The 17,765-nt window shown below is 32.6% G+C and overlaps 2 protein-coding genes across 5 annotated transcripts in view; one reads left to right on the forward strand and one right to left on the reverse strand.

Moving 5' to 3' along the window:
• The window catches only part of LOC128988600 (serine-rich adhesin for platelets-like), a 271,927-nt gene extending 265,846 nt beyond the window's left edge, over nucleotides 1-6,081 (forward strand). For 2 of the 4 annotated variants that reach the window (XM_054410025.1, XM_054410056.1), the window contains 2 exons: nucleotides 421-578; nucleotides 4,082-6,081. In XM_054410025.1, coding sequence (XP_054266000.1) covers nucleotides 421-578; nucleotides 4,082-4,199 — 276 coding nt within the window. In that variant the 3' untranslated portion in view covers nucleotides 4,200-6,081. Of the gene's footprint in view, nucleotides 1-420; nucleotides 610-4,081 lie in introns of all 4 variants that reach the window. The other 2 variants (XM_054410046.1, XM_054410035.1) reach the window with 2 other exon arrangements.
• An 8,501-nt stretch (nucleotides 6,082-14,582) lies between these two features.
• Nucleotides 14,583-16,031, reverse strand: LOC129002085 (uncharacterized). The gene is made up of 2 exons (XM_054429624.1): nucleotides 15,893-16,031; nucleotides 14,583-14,917 (listed from the first exon to the last, which is right to left on the reverse strand). The coding sequence occupies exons 1-2, from the start codon at nucleotides 16,029-16,031 to the stop codon at nucleotides 14,583-14,585; spliced, it is 474 nt and encodes a 157-aa protein (XP_054285599.1).
• Between the last annotated feature and the right edge of the window lie 1,734 nt (nucleotides 16,032-17,765).

Here is a 17,765-nt window from a genome sequence, read left to right on the forward strand (position 1 = left end):
TAATAAAGATCTAGACTATATAAAGACTCAGAACATTTACTGAACCTTCTTTGAGCGAGGCTTAGAGTGTACATCCCTTTGTTCTGCCTCTCTAAGGAGATCATACTACCAATGCCCAAATATGGGGCGATATGATTTCTCTGGGGGGCGTCCTCTTCAGCTCACAATTTTTATTGAGTGGATGCCTTCCTTGAGGTTATTTATCTGTTGTTTAGAAGTGCCATTATCATGATATGTCTAGAGGTATTCACCCTTTCTGGTACAGACTATGGATTTTAATCCTACTCTGTCTAATGCTCCCCCCATATCCAAATTTTAAAAACTAAAACCAAAATCAGTTTGATTAATAGATATTACAGCTTTTATAACGTTTGAAACAATGATATGGAAAGTATCTACTTTTTCGTGTTACTTTTCCAGAGTTTCAATTCTCGAGCAGCTCTGAATGGTCACATCCGCATCCATGGCGGTGGTGTTTGCGGCCGATCTCCCACTCCAGACAAGCGGCCCGGTAGTACCCCCACACACAGCGGTCACTCAGATCCTGTAGAAGAGTTTCCTTGTAAAATCTGTGGGAAGTAAGTTGCAGCAATGGGGAAGGTAGATCAGGTAACGGAGTCAGGGCGCGTGCCGTGCTGTGCGTGTCTGCATCCGTTTGTCCTGAGAAAGCAGCCATGACATGCTTTCCCCCATAGCTAGGCAAGGGTGACCAGATCATTTATCGGATTGTGGATATTACTTAAATACTACAGTAATACCATTACTCAATCTTTAAAAGAAAGAGGAGCTGTTTTACTGAACAATTTCTTTGCTTATGTTTAGAGAAATGTATTTTAATAGACTATATTGTAGATATATCATATTGCCAAATTTGTTTAAAATTTGTGACTGTGAGTCCAGAGTACCTATTTAACTTTTCTAGCTTTCTTATAGTTCCAAATTTGATTTTTGAATAGTATTTAATTAGATCCATGGCTGTTTCCGTAACGGCGGACACTGAGGTTGCCGGGGATGGGGCCTCACTTGGAAACTTTTTTTTAATGATTTTGTAGATAGTTTGTTTAGGGGGTGTGATTTTTGAGTCTAGCTTATATTCTTGCAATCCCCAAAAGCGTCTGCGAAGATTGAATGATCTCACAACTTGGAGCAACCGCAGGTGACAATTATCAAGTCTCCGCGACTGCAAAAGCTAATCACAATCTCTTGAAAACCATTTATACCTTCATGGTTTCGTCGCGATCATGGAAGACGAAGATGATGTTCTCATAAACGCAGAATATGTTCACAATTTCAACACGATCGTGAGAGACGGTTAATGTCCTCGTGATAGAACACAAAGATGTTCACTATTTCTCCCCGTGAATGTAGAACACGTTCATCATTCCTCCACGATTACAGCAGATATCCATAATTTAACCTTCACTGTCACCACAGGGGACACTTTAGACTTTTTCGTAACCGAGGACTATTTAATTAATTTTCAATTATTTTCGTGTCCAGAATTTTGCCCCAGTTGCGGGACAAAATAAACCTGACCTCATGATCGCAAAAATTATTTACTATCTTACAGTAAACGTAGGATATGTTCATGATTTTGGTGCTCAACGAAGTCACAACCTTGGGAGACAAAGATGATGACCTCGCAAAAGCAGAAAATGTTCACGAGATGTTCGTGTATGCAGGATATGTAGAAGATTCTTTGTGATCACAAAAGATTTTCACTATTTTAACGTGAACGTAGGAGAGGCTCATAATTTCCTTGTGACCAAGGACAATTTTTTCAATTTTTGCCGCAACTGCAAAAGTTGTTTGGATAAATTTTTGGACGATGTTTTTTGTGGAAATACTGTGAATATTTGCTATGGTCGTGTAGAGATCACCACCATCTCCCGCAGTTGTTACAAAAAATCTTGTTTTCCCCCCAAGATCTCAAAAACATTATCTTTGTTTTCCGCCAATGTTATATCGTTATCCTCCGCAATCGTGGCAAAATATTGTATGTCTCCCACAATCAGGGAACATTATCATCGACATCATCGTCTTCCCCAATCATTGGAAAATCCTAGACTAATCCCAAGGTCACAGAAAAATTTATCATCCTCTTCGGTGATTGCAGCAAAATTCTGAACATCCCCCTCAGTCGTATTGACATCATCATCTTCTTCTGAAATCCCGGCAAAATATTAAACATCTCCCAAACTGACAGGGACATCATCATCGTCTCCAGCAATCACGGAAACTTGATCATTGTTAGGGGACTAGGGGTATATATGCGATGGTGGCTAACTCCTGACCTGAATATCTACGATGATAAGTAAACATCGTTGTAGTCTCCCATGATTTCAAAAACATCATCATCATCATCATCATCTCCCGTGAGCAAAGAAACATCATCATCAAAACATCTCCTGCGGTCATGGGAACATAATCATCGTCTTGGTGGCTCGTATTCAATAAATGCCGGTTTACCAATTAGTTTGGTCATTTAATAAGATCCTCGGGTAATCTAACCTTTTGACTTTGTTTCGACCAAGGAACCGTTTCTGTTAATGGGGCTTTACTGTAAATGCAAGAAAAGACCACTACAGTAATGGCTGCCTTAATAATAATAACAAATTACTTTTCAATAACTGACTGTGGTTTTAAGTGTTTGATTTTTTTTCAATGGAAACAAGATTACCAGGTAAATACCCATAAATGATCATAAATAAATTATCATAAATGATCTGTAAATGATCATATTGTCAAATGCTGGTCACCCTGCCACATTCATTCCCATTTTTGTCAAAGGTATTTGGACACCTTTGCATGGTTGTACAGGAAAATCTAGTAATACACAATACTGTGATACTCTTCATTATTTTTGCAGTGTATTTTACAAGGGTATCCTAGACATTTAAATAATGTACATATTGTGTGTGTCAGAATGTGGTTTAATTTTGTCCATCAGAGCACTAACAAACACAGATTACAAAAAAAGTTTGGAGCTAGATTTTTGTTCATGCAATTTCACTAAAAACATTTCAAATCAGCTGTATACTGTTACCTTATTATATCTCTCTTGACAACGAGTCTTTGTGGTTGTTGGTTGCGGTATACTTAAAACTGATATTTGCCACACTGCAATTATTGATGTGTAAAAAATGATCATATTAAGATTTCAGGTACTAAATAGTTTGTCTATGATCTATATCTATAAAAAAACTTAATCTATAATTTCAGACAGTGACGTAGAACATAAAAGCAAAATTATTTTCCCTTCAATTCCCACAGACAATGACACTACAACCAGTAAACAATGTTAAGCTTGTTACTATGCATCCCACAGTGAACCTCTTTTTACTTGAGTAAACTAATATTTTGTTATATTGGAAATGTGATTATGATTGTCATGTAATAATAAATTTCATGTATATTATATTGAACTTAAATTGGTTTTTATAAATAAATGATAGATTGTTAAGCAATGTTATATAGGTCAACACGAGAGCAGTTAAGCGGTCATAATACTGACCACATAACAAGTAGCCATTAATTATTATTTTCGGTGATTGAGTACGAATCTCCAGAACAGAAGATGTCTATTCATTTTAGAAGTCATTTTAAATACTAACCACTACTACTGGTCTGCTTGCATTATACATAATAATAGGTGATTTTTCATCAAAGCAGCCTTTTAATATGTATAACCAAATTTGGTGTCTATTAATAATTACTGTAAGATTTTATGTGAGAGAATAACTTGTTTTTCGTTTTAGCATAAACTGAGACATAAAAGTATACAGAAAAACCCCCGAAAAGAGATTATTTTTTACTTATTTTTGTATGAGAGTAATACTGATAAAATGTTGTCATAATTAAAAAAATTAAAGTAGTAAAATCTAAAACAGTTGGGTTAAAGGTTTAATATCAGTTTTCTACATCTAGTTAATCGTTTTATTACTACTGTTTAGATATTAGATAATCAGTGTCATGTGATGGGGACCGTATTATTATAGCTGTACATATTTAAAGAAGCGAAGGTTGGTTCGCTATTGAACATCAATTCACACTGAGCTAACCGAGTAATGTGGATTTTCAGGGTGTTCAACAAGGTGAAGAGCAGAAGTGCCCACATGAAGTCACACAGACCTCCAGACGCAGAGCCCAAGAAGTCCAAGACAGAAGTGGAGTCTGCTGCATCCCAGCGCCACCTGTAGAGACTGTACCTTCAGACCAATACTGCAGCAATAACTACCACCTACTCACACAACGTTTAGTTCATCCCCGTATACTAGCTGTTGTACTAAAAACTATTTCTATTGTGACAAATTTTAAAGTGTATTTTTATAGGAGGAGATATTGTGTAAAGTATATATTCGGAAAGCTGTTACCTCATTCATTATACAGTATGCAACCAGATGTATTTCAGAGATTTTATTGTATTTCTCATGCCTTGTATTGAGAAACGGTTTAATTTATTTTTAATACCACTGTTTTCCAGGCGTGTGATTCTTTTGTAGCTCTAGTACTGAGTCGAATAAAATAATTATTAATTCAGCCACCGGTCGATCGACTTGATATTTCTGAGGTACAATAATACTTTAGCTGTATAGCATTTTAGCATTTGCAAATAAGCCCTTGAAAGAAACTTCCATACCTTCCTTCCACACAGTTGCGGTATCCAAGTGTGGACTTGTCACATATCATAATAGTGTGCCTGGAGTTCAGTCTACAACCACTATTATAACTTGTTTTATTTCCTAGAATATAACTACAACACCCATTGTACTGCTTGTTGATCATACTTGTACACATACTTTTGTGATGAAAATCAGTAATTTATTGTAGCTTAATCTGACGAGCTGTCTTCATACTTAGGTACAAACCATATTATCTTCCTTCACTGAAGTGACCTGGTAGCAGCAAGCACATATTTTTATTAAATTAGAATACATTTTAGCATATAAAACAAGCTTGGCTATAAAATAATTAACAATAATCAGGCATCCGTGTCAAGCTCCTGAAGTGAAATATATCCTTTCAAAATTGAACCACATAAAAAAAATTACTGACATAGTTTTTGTTTTAGCTTTGAATAAAATTGTATTTCTTGAACATTAGCCTCAAAATGAGAGCTTTAGCTATTTTAGAACTTTTGATTTATATTAAACGAAACACTGATTTATGTAAGAAAATTACCAGCTTTTTCGACAAATTTGTTTGTGTCCACACCAAGACAGTAGTTTTAATTAGTTACACAGGTTATGTAATCAACAATGCTTACTCATTTAAAAAACAGAATTTTTATCACAATCACATACTCACTGGTTGTCAAGTCAAAGCCTTAGTAGGTGCTCTAACATCTACTACATCTTTACTCAGCAGGGAGAGTGAAAACAATTAATTTGTCTTCACAGCTATAAATCAAGTTTACACAGTGATTGACAGTTTTGTTAATTTTGCTATTGAAAATACCAACTCTTTTATTATTTTGGTCAAACTTTATTATCTCCCCCTGTACTGCTGCTACAAGTTTCACTTCAATTTTCCATCCTTCATGAAATAAGTCTCCTTCACAATAGAATCTTCTTGTGTAGATTTATTACTATTTTTGATTCATTTTGTTTTCTTTATTCATAATGTTTTAACTGGTTCCATTTGAAGCTATAAACGATAATAAGAAGAATTAGCAAAAAATCTAAATGATTCTCAAGTGTATAAAATCTGTACAGATGTATTTTAGCTTCTTATATTTTTCAAATTAATAATAACGCATATTTGAAACTGACCTAAGATTTTATTGGATTTATTCCCTTTATGAACAATTATTTGTGATAAATGTGCTGATACCAAGGTTTTGCAAACTTTACACTGGGCTGACCAAATATTTTCTTTGCCTATTGGTACCTTTCATTCTGGTGTTTAAAATCTATATTATGAATTAATTAAAACTAAGTTTAAAATACACTAAAATGTACATTATTAGTACGGTATGCTGAAGGCTCTATAAAATCTGCCCTTTAAAATACCTTAAATTTTATCAACTTATTAATATGATATTTGACTTTTAATGGCATAATGTCAGTTTATTAATTCTGAAAACATTACTTAATAAGATTAGGGTCAACTTTTATAAAGGTTAAATCAATATTTGGCCTCTACACAAGATGATTTTTAAGTGAATGAGATTTTTAATTTATTCCTTGAAATTATATGTTTATTTTACATCACTCAACTGTATCAAATCCAATATACGTTCATAATAATACCTCAAACTTGATTAATCTTACAAGTATGGATAGAATCCCATAGCAGTCTGGAATAAGCTACAAAAAACTTTGATTTTCTAACTAATATAACCGAAAGGTTTATTAATTAACCTCAGAGTTGGCATTTTAAACTTAACGTAAAGGTCTACAAATGTTGTTAGTTTGATAATAATTTGTGTGAAAAGTAATAGGCCTAAAATTTGTTGTTATCATAGCTAACGGATATAATGAATAATTTGTTATATAGAACTCTTGCAAACTTTTTCTATATACTTATTATGTATTTTGGCTTTTAGCAAATGTAATCAAAATGTTTTTCAATTTATGTACTTTGTGTATGTTACGATTATGTGTTTTCTGCTGCTCTGAGTATTGGTTGAAGTTACGGTGATGTTGTCAGACACTGAAAGTGTTCTTGTGAATTCCAAGTGATAAATTAAACTCCGAATAGTGCTTGTATGTTACTATTACCTGTAAATTATTCTTTTTAAGGTGTAGATATTGTAACTGGTGTTTTTTATGTACTTTGGTGGTTTAAGTTGCTTTGTTCAATGACTATGGCATTTTTACTGTTTTTCTTGGAAAGTAGCAATCTCCAGGTTCAAATTATTGTAGTCTTTTCATTAAGGCTGTGTCTTCAAAAATAATTGTAGTTACAATTAATTTTAAGTATTTTTGCTTAGCAGTTATTTTCTTTTTAGTTGTAGAACAAACTTTGTTTTAATATTAGGAAAAAGTTGTAGTACGTTTGATACTATCCAAAAACTTTCAACATAGTTTTACATGTTTAAGTTTATTACCATCAACATAATAATTCACTTCAAATTATAATGATTTACAAATTTATTCATTTATATTAACTAATTTGTTACTGTAGTTTAAATTATAGTGAAAAGGTATTTTTCTGCACAGCATTTAAACATTCCATGCATTATTCACACAATAAATATTCCTAAGATCAGTTTGAAAATGTTTGTGAGTTTTCAAACCAGTTTTAGTTGCCTGAGTCTGAATTACATCTATCCTTCCCCATGCTGAACATGTACAGTTTTAGACATAATTTGTCTTTGTCAAAATACTGTCCTACATGAGACTAATGACCTTTTATTAGTACTTAATTATGATAAAATCACAATCTTTTATATTGAATCCTTAATGGAATAATACCTTCTCATTATAGTTTAATTTATAAGTAACAGTCTTAAAATAGTCTCTGTGTAAAATTCATCACGTTAACACAATATTTTACAATTGTGTTAACATTGCCTGAAGTTGAAAAGACACAAGATTTTACAAAAAAAACTTTTTTTTTAACTCTGTAGATTGACAAAATGTACAAATGCCAATCCTTCTTTAGTTGTTTTCAGTTTATATTATTTGTTTTAAAGAATGAATGACAAGTGGGAGTGAAATAAATGCTCAAAATAGCGATTATATTAATTAGCTTCCTTTCTTAAAACACAACTTAATCTTAAGGTAAAACATAAGTTTATCATCTTTTAGTTGAATTTCTTTGTGTCTTATTGTAAATTGTAATGAAAATATTTTACCATTATCTGTGCCAATCTTTATATTTGTTATACTGTACTGTAGATCTTATAGGATGCAGAGGAAAAGACAGTATTATATTAGTGATGTACAGTATGAGACTTTCCCAACCCTGATTGTGAGCAAGTGCCTTGTGGGTACTATTGTCGCCAACAACTCACGGGAAAGTATTCATTAAAATAACAATGGAAAGCAATAGAAAAATTATAAGATGCCAAATCGGTATATATAGTATAGTTATCATTTTGCTAATAATTAAAAATAAGTCCTAGGATACAGTTGTCAATGTTTGTATTTTTAAATGAAACCGTTGTCTTATTCTCTCTACTATTCTCGTTGCTGCCAGATTATTTGCTCTGTGTTGTGATAATAAATTTCTATTACGTGTGTTAAGCGATGGTCAGCTGACAATCCCGAGTGTATGACACTGAGAGTACGAGCGTGTGAATGGTCCGAGCCGTAGACAAATATCTGTTAGTGTTAGTCCCTCGTCAGTTGACAAATGTTTATTGTTAATGTATTTCAGGTGCTAAAGTCACTTTAAAATTATTGTTAAGAGCTAATGATATGGAAACATATTTGTTGTGTGCATTCATGTGTAAGTTGTTCCCTAGTTTTTGTTTGTTTTACACCGGGAAACAATCATGTGGTGTTGCTGTGTCCCTCTCGAACGTGCCTGGAACTCTGTGCCAATAAATGTGCTGCGCCACTCGCCAGTCGCCACTCTCCTCACACTCACATACGTAACAAACCCTCCCAGCAGCTTTTTGCATCACACATCCCTCACACTTTGTCATATGTGTAGCATGTTTACATCCTTTTAATCATCAATATTCAGGAGTTGCAGTATTATACAATGAAAGTAATGACAATAAACCTTGTGAAAAATATATATCACATCGAGCAAAAAATATCATTCTAAAAATTTTGTTTTGTAGCAAATATTAGCCATATCTATTATTATATTGTATTATTATACATCTTAACTTTGAATAACAAACAGATAATGAAGGTTTTTAATTGTTTTAAATTACATGCTGAAATCTAACAGTTAACATTTCTGTAATTTCTGAAAACATAGTAAGGCAACCAATTGGCAATTACATAAACAATAGATCTTTATACTTAGTATTACTATTTTTTTTCATAATAAACCAATTACCATTATCAAACTGATGATCATAAACGCAATACCAGTACTTTTGTGACTGTCCTTGTAAAATGTGCATGTAGTTGACTTTTAAAATTGTAATCCTCTCTAAGCTCTCATGAGCTTGACTTCAGTTTTTCACTCTACACTAAATACCACATCATACATTATCATTGTTATGTTTTCTTTCAATTATTTCAATGGTGGAAGATAGTGCTCAAACAATGGTGCTGGTTTTATAATATAAATACATTTCAATATTTAATTTCATTATTGATACCTGTAATGGATCTTCAGTTAATAGACACCGTACTTACAATAAAAATAACCGCAAGAGTAAAATCGTGCAAAAAGCTGCTTGGCAGAGCTATTAGTAAAATTTTAATAATAAAGAACAACGCAAAGTAGTAGATACATACAAGGCCTAATCTGAAAGAAAAACGTTGCGCCTTGATATATGTAAGGAAATGTTACTTAGTTACAAAGTCAGTGTATTTCACTTCACAACGCCATTCATCATACGTTAACTTATTCGCTTGTTTCGTTCAACTAAAATACTCATAAAGTGCCAATTATGTCTACCTCTCTCTTTCATATCGTTTTTGAGTTACCTTATCGATGTTTTATCATTTTGCCAAGCCTCAAACTAGTTGTGTTCTGCTCAGTTTTCAGGATAAGATGAATGTAGGTGAATATGTAGCCATCCATGCTTCTACTATGCTTTTGTTACCAACATTAATATTAATAGTTGTTTTAATTATAGATGTTTAGTGTTTAATAAAAGTACGTTGCCAAATATTGTTCGATGTATATTTATATGCGTGTACTTAATTTAAAATTACACTTAATTAAATCGTACGTGTAATGAGTGGGCCCCACTGGTTTAGTATATGATCGATTGTTTTTATTTATTACTTTTTTAATTGATCTTAATTAGTGTTCGTTATTTGTTAAAAGTGCGTATTTCAGTTTTATTAAATTGTTAGTGTATATTTAATTGTTGTATTTTGTTGTGTTTTGTTACATCCATTAGAAATTGATTGTTACGCATAGGATGTAAAAGAATAAGTTGTAACATTGAAGGATATTAAAATGCACAAAGAGGTGGAGAGGACACTATGCTACTGTCTATGTCCTATACAATGATCTATCTGTTGCCATTAAACAACAACTCTGTTTTACTATGAACCTGAGCTCAATCTAAAGCAATACCTTTCTCTGACATGGTTGTGAACTTGATATCATATAGGTGCGATAAGTTAATTGGAATATGAAAATATTGTAAAATAATTCATTTTGATCAGTGACATTTAGTTTGATATGTATAATCTAATTACAATAATATACTCAGTTTAGCCTAAAGTTCTTAATGGTTAATTTATGTGTGGATACATATGCAACAGTAAAAGGTTTTAAAGATTTTTAAGGTTACAAAAATCCAAATCTCTATATCAAATTTAAGATTTTTGGAGGGCTATGTTGTAAAACGTTTAAATGTATTACACTCTATCAAAATATATGCCACCAATGTTATTTCATTTAGATGAATGTTTTAGTTCAAAGAGACTATCAATTCAATAAGTAAATACCAACCCTGAGTCCTTTGTATTTATCTGTATCTTTGCTACTAAACTTTTCTGCTAAACACATACCTACCTAACACGTTTTTCGTCTTATAAATAGCATAGTGTCACAGACAAAAATCATTATTGGAAACAAGCAATCAGGAAATGTATACTGGTTTTGTGATATAGAAATTGATTTGCAGATCTTTGCACAAACATGAGTATATTGGAGTCACAACGATCCCTGTGAGATTCCAGCTTATTTTTGTACATTTAGCTGATAACAAACTATTTACATTCCATCTTATCCATGAATATTTTAGTGATTTTTCATTAAATATAAGATTTTAATGGGTAATGTAGATCAATATGTGATTACTATTAGGGACAATAGGTAAACATTTATTTAAATTAATCGATACTATTTAAAATAAATTACAACCTCGGACAAATCATGTAAAAGTATTGAATTCAATCATTAGATGATAGAAAGAGAGAGTTGATCTATCACATTGTTACAGTACAAGAAAAATATAGTAAAGAAACCAGTTTTATAATAAGAGTAACAATAACATGTAAGTATATGGTAAGTTTATTGTGGCAATTTTCTCGTTGAATGTATTTTTATCTTTGAAATATTTTATTAAAAACCTTTCCCTTAGAAATGTTCACAAGAGAGATGGTAACGAATGTGTGTATGTTCCTTTGTTAATAAATATTCAAGAAAATTGACTTTTAAAATTATTTTCCCTGCACAAACATTTCAATAGTAATTACTTGGATTGCTACAGTAAATTATAAAATCATACCTATCTCAAATAGACATAATGATTATCTAGATGGCAGACAAGGTAAGATAGCATTCAATGACATGCACTGTCAATATGTACGGGGTGTTACAAAGTGGTGTAGCTACTATCCATAACCTGGTTTGCACATATAAACTAAGTAAATCTTCACAAATGTTACGTTTACTTTGAATTAGTTTAGTCATAATCCACCATTTTGTATTTTTTCAATGAGGATTTTTAGAAATATCTTAATTATTATGATAATGGTATTTTGTAACAATTGCATTTGTAATTGCATGGCAGAATATTATCCCATAGTGACCAGTCATTCATCCTTGGTAACAAGACTAGCCTTATGGTGCACAGCAGTAGAACCAATAACTTATCCCCTTTAATAGTTTTTGTTGTGTTTGTTCTGTTGATAAACAATCAAATTACAACAGTTTACTTATTCTCCATAACAATAACGTAAAATTTTTAAATACTAGTGTCCCTGTTGCTCGAATTCGAGCAATTGCTAAGTATTACAGGCGTTATTTTAAAACGAATTTCAACCAAGTCAGCAAGTTTGTAGCAAACTGTTAAATTAGTAAACTTATTGACTGTTTACAATTTTAACATATGCTCTTCTTCTTACTTGTGATTTGTGACAACAGCTGGAGTTTCATAACAATTTTTGTTTCCAATGTTAATCTTATGGAGAAATACGAAACTTTAAAGGGCTCCAGGGCCTCACTCTCTAATTATTTCCCTAAAAAGAAAGTTTCCTGCACAACTTCACGTTACGCTCTTTCCAATGACACCAAAAACATGACAATCGGTTCAGTAGTTTCGGAGGAGTAATTGTCACAAAAAATCTGCTTGCTATTAAATAAGTAAATAAATATACAGGGTGATCAACTCAAGGAGGCCAACATTGGGATATCGGAAACGGTAAGAATTAGAGAAAACTTTAAATGGGCGACATTCCTTTATTTTTTGTGGTAGTTTAAAATATGATTTTATTTTTTCAAAATTCAGCCGCCATTTTCCAAAATGGCGACCAACTTTGAAATTTCTTATAGAACACCCTATATTTTATCATGTTTTCAGATAGAACATGCAATTTAAAAACTTTTTTATTCTTGACATTTTTTTCGATAAACCCACTCGTTTAGGAGTTACAGCTTATGGAAAAATGTCTTCCAGTGTACATTTTACATCATGTAGCTCCAAAAAAAGTAGGTTTATAGCGAAAATGCGAAGAGAAAATAAGTCAAATAAGTCTTAAAATTGCATCCACATTCCAAAAAGTCCATAAAATTCGTTAAAAATATTAATTGTATTATTTAAAAATGGCGGCCATTTTCCAAAATGGCGGCAAACTTGAAAAGTGGAAAACTGTGTATTTTATGGTCTTACTGGAATGTGGATGCAATTTTAAGACTTATTTGACTTATTAAATCTTCGCATTTTCGCCATAAACCTGCTTGTTTTGGAGCTACATGGTGTAAAATGTACACCGGAAGTCATTTTTCCATAGGCTGTAACTCCTAAACAAGTGGGTTTATCGAAAAAATGTCAAGAATGAAAAAGTTTTTAAATTGCCTGTTCTATCCGAAAACATGGTCAAATACAGGGTGTTCCATAAGAAATTTCAAAGTTGGCCGCCATTTTGGAAAATGGCGGCTGAATTTCAAAAATCTAAAATCATATTTTTAACTGCTACAAAAAATAAAGGAATGTCACCCATTTAAAGTTTTCTCTAATTCTAACCGTTTCCGATATCCCAATGGTGGCCTCCTTGAGTTGATCACCCTGTATATAGATACCAATTTTTGGAATTTTTTCAGTAACTCAAATCAAATCAAATCAAATATGCTTTATTCATAAAGTACAGTGTTGTACATTGAATAGTGTCAACTAAATCTATCTTAAATTAATAATTTACAGATTTGCATATCTTGGATCATTATCTAAATCAAAAACCAAGAACCAGGAAATGAAAATAATCAAAACTGAATCAATTACTAACGCTAAGAGGGGAGGTGGAAAAATACTCTTCCAGGGAATAGAACACTTTCTTTACTAAATATAGTTTTAGTTTTCTCATTAAATTCTTCCTGCTTTGTTCATTTCTGATTTCATTAGGAAGATGCTTAAAAAATTGTAATCCTATATAGGATGGTTTTTTTTCATATAATTTTAATTTATGTTTACTTGAAATAAGGAATTTTTTATGCCGAGTTTTGTATGGGTGATAATTTGTCTCAGAGGTGTTCAAGCAGTTTTTTACTAGAATAATTGTGTCGTAAATATATTGGCCATATACCGTTAAAATTTTCAGTTCTTTGAATTTGTTTTTGGTTGTTTCATTGTGTTCTAATTTCAAAATTATTCTTATTGCTATTTTTTGAAGTTTCAGTATCCTATCCAAATTTGCTATTGTAGTTGAACCATAAAGGCACAAACCATAGGATAAATGCCACTGGACATTAGCATAATATATGTTTTTTAATGTTTTATGGGTACAAAAATAAGACATTCTAGAGAGTGAATATAGTCCTGAACATAATTTTGAAAGGAGTTTATCAACATGTTCATCCCAGTTAAAATTTTGGTCCACAGTTAGACCTAGAAACTGTGTACTGTGTTTATGTTCAATTTCTTCTGCATTATACATTATATTTGGTTTAATTAACTTTTTATTTTGATTTGTTTTAAAAGTTAAAAAATTTGTTTTTTTAGGATTAAGCTTCAATTTATTTTGCTCTAGAAAGTTTCCAATGTTTGCCAATTCAACAAAACTTAAAATTTCAACTTGTTGCACTGACTCAGCCGATCATTTGATATTTGTATCGTCTGCATAAAAACAAAGATTGTTTTGAGGTAAACATGAGAGTGCACCACCAGCATCATTTATATAACATAAAAACAACATGGGCCAAGGATTGACCCCTGGGGTACACCACATTTAACCCTTTCAGTTACAGAAGAAAATGTTGTAATTCTGTTATCATGATTATGTGTGATTTCTACAAACTGACAACGATTATTTAGGTATGACTGAAACCATTTTATTAATTTTTTTGTAACCCCTAAAATGAGTAATTTATCTATCAGTTGGGTGTGGTTGACACTATCAAATGCCTTAGTTAGGTCCATGAAAATTCCAATTATGAACTCCCCTTTATCAACCGATTCAATTATAGATTCTAGGAATGACACTGCTGCTGTTATTACAGATTTTCCAGGCCTAAATCCATGCTGAGTATTGTTTAATAGTTTACTTACTTACTTACTGCCATGGCCACTTGTACCCTAGCTGGTACTTGGCCTCGCCAACACGCTGTCGCCAATAGTCTCGGTCCCATGCATCTTCCTCTACAAGCCTCATCCTTTCCAAATCTTTTCGTACTTGACCCCACCACCTGGCTTTCGGTCTACCTATTGGTCTTCTTCCCCTCGGATTTCCTCTGAGTGCTATCTTCAGTAGACTCTCCTCCTTTCTCCTTAGGATATGGCCAACCCACCTTAATCTTCTACTCTTAACTTCTCCAATGATATCAGGGTCTTTAAATAATTCTCTTAGCTCCCGGTTGTGGCGGATTCTCCATACTCCATCTTCACATACTGGTCCATATATAGTTCTCAAAACTTTGTTCTCAAAAGTTATTATTTTCTTTTCTGAGTTCTTGCTCAGGATCCAATTTTCCCCTCCATATAAAAGTACAGGTCTTACTATAGTTTTGTAGATTCTAGTTTTTGTCTTTCTCGTTAAAAGTTTTGATTTCATTAGTTTACTGCATGCGTACCAACTCTTATTTGCTAAATTTATCCTATTCTGAATTTCCATGTCTTCCGTATTTTTGTCAGATAGTAGAACGCCTAGATAGGTGAAATTATTTACTCTTTGGAATTCATGGTTGTTAACTTGAAAAAACTCTTCATTATTTCCAGCTTCACCTCTTGTTACTATCATGAATTTGGTTTTTGCATAATTTATTTTTAGCCCTACATACTCAGTTTCATTTATAAGTATCTCCGTTAAAACCCTAAGATCTTCTTTTCTTTCAGCCATCAGTACTACGTCATCTGCAAAAGCTAATATATTAATATTCGTTCCTAGTTTTAGTCCTATGTGTGCATCTTTTATTGTTTGTAGGGCTTCCTCTAGAGCAATGTTGAATAGGAGGGGGGAGAGTCCATCCCCCTGTCTCACCCCCGTATTCACATTAAATTTAGTTGTGGTTTCACCATCTATCTTCACTTTACAACGAGAGTTTGAGACACATGTGGTTACTAATTTAATAAGCTTATCCGGTATTCCGAATTTTTCCATTTTCTCCCATATCTTTGCTCTGAATAGGCTATCATACGTTTTTTTGAAGTCTATAAATAAACAATAGCATTCCTTGTTGAACTCCCAGTACTTTGCTAAGCATTCCTTAAGTATACAAATCTGATCCACAGTGGACCTGCCTTTGGTAAATCCAGCCTGCTGTTCACAGACAAAGGAATCCGTATATACTTCAAGTCTTCTTTGAATAATTTTGGACAGAATCTTATATGTAACATTTAAAAGAGATATTCCTCTATAGTTATTACATTCTTGTTTATCCCCTTTTTTATGGATGGGCACTATTAAAGCTTCTTGCCACTCTGTAGGAATAGTCTCTTTATCCCATATTTCATTAACTAACCTATGTACTTTGTCTATTATTATCTGGCCTCCTGCTTTCAGCATCTCTGCTGTCACCCCATCTTCTCCGGGTGCCTTATTGTTTTTGAGGTCGTTTATTGCACCCTTTACTTCTTCTATGGACGGATTTGGTACAAAAGGTTGTACATTCTGAAATGTAGCTCGTTCTGTGTGATTTGTATCCTCTTCACTATTTAATAGGTCGCAGAAATATTCTCTCCATACTTCTAGACCCTCGGCTTTCTGTATAATTACTTGCCCTGCTTTGTTTTTTATGCTATAATAAACTATTTTAATTTTTTAAACTATTTTTAAGCTATTTTAATAGTTTAAATTCTTCTAAATAATTTAATAACTGACATTTAACAATTTTTTCATAAATTTTTGATATTACTGGTAGGAGAGAAATAGGACGGTAATTTGACACAGTTTCTAGGTCGTCTTTCTTATAAATTGGTATTATTTTAGATTTTTTTAATTGATTTGGAAAAATTCCTGATACAAAAGATGGATTTATTAAATGACTTAAAATATGGCTCAGGCATTTTTTGGCATGCTTTATAACTTTAATAGGGACATCATCGTGCCCAACACAATTTTTGTTTTTTAAAGAGTTAATTACTTTTTCCACCTCCCCTGCATCAATAAATTTAAAATCAAAACCTCTTTTAATACATTAACTTACTGTCTTTTAATACATTACATAACTGTTAAACGCATATTAACGCTTCAATGTACGGTACCGTACTAAATTATTTATTTAAGCTCTCCAAAATGGTTTGGAAATAAATTGCGAAAGTTCATGTTTTTAGGTTCGAAAATGGTAAAAACCAATTTTTACCCAATAAAACCCCGTTACAATTGTCCAATCATGCTAGTTTGCGAACTAGTTCGAATAAACGCAGGTTTACACGATTTTACTTAAATTTCATCAAAATGGGATGGTTTTTTTCCTTTGATTTATCGCATTATCAGACACACACTCATATTATACATACATACCTGTATGTGATTTTTGTTTATCATACGGCACGATGAACTGCTGTTTTTAATACATGCGTTGCGGGTCTAAAGTAGCTTTTTTCTCCCTAGGGAGTAAATAGTATATTTCGTACCTTCGAAAATGATCGAGAGCTGCTAAGCTAAACCCTTTCTGGCTGTGGTACGAACGCTATTTTTCACCACACTATACAAAATTGAGAAAATATATACAATTTAGAGGAATAAGAAAAACAAATAGTTGCTAGGTAGCGGCACAGAAAACATATTTGGTAGCGGTGACAATAAAACAAATCTATTGCAATGCATAATATGGATACTGCTTTTGTATTTAAATACATTAATGTTTTAAGTAAGAGAACAGCTGTTTTTTTTTTTTTGCCCTAGGGATGTAAAAACCTGTTCGGTCCCCAAATGACGATGACAGCTGGCATGGGCCATGGACAGCAATACCATGCAATACGTACCTTTCAGCCTCCAATTGACGTTTTAAAAACGACTAAGAACATCATAGTGTGGTGAAATGGTATATTTCGTACCTAGGGCCGAAAATGAGGTTTTGTCGGCTCGAGATAGTTTTTAAGTTCAAGACGAAGTTAAGAACTTAAAACGATCTAGAGCTGCAAAACCATTTCGGTCCGTGGTACAAACGCTATTTTTCACCACACTATACCCTATTACTACATTATTACACTACCTATTACACTATACCACCATTCACCACGATAATAATGCACACTGATAGTCAACACAACTACAACTTTAAGGTTATGTAAAGAA

Source organism: Macrosteles quadrilineatus, unplaced genomic scaffold (genome assembly GCF_028750875.1).
Source record: "Macrosteles quadrilineatus isolate MER2022 unplaced genomic scaffold, UCM_ALF_1.0 Scaffold_1__1_contigs__length_201487025, whole genome shotgun sequence".
Classification (NCBI taxonomy): domain Eukaryota; kingdom Metazoa; phylum Arthropoda; class Insecta; order Hemiptera; family Cicadellidae; genus Macrosteles; species Macrosteles quadrilineatus.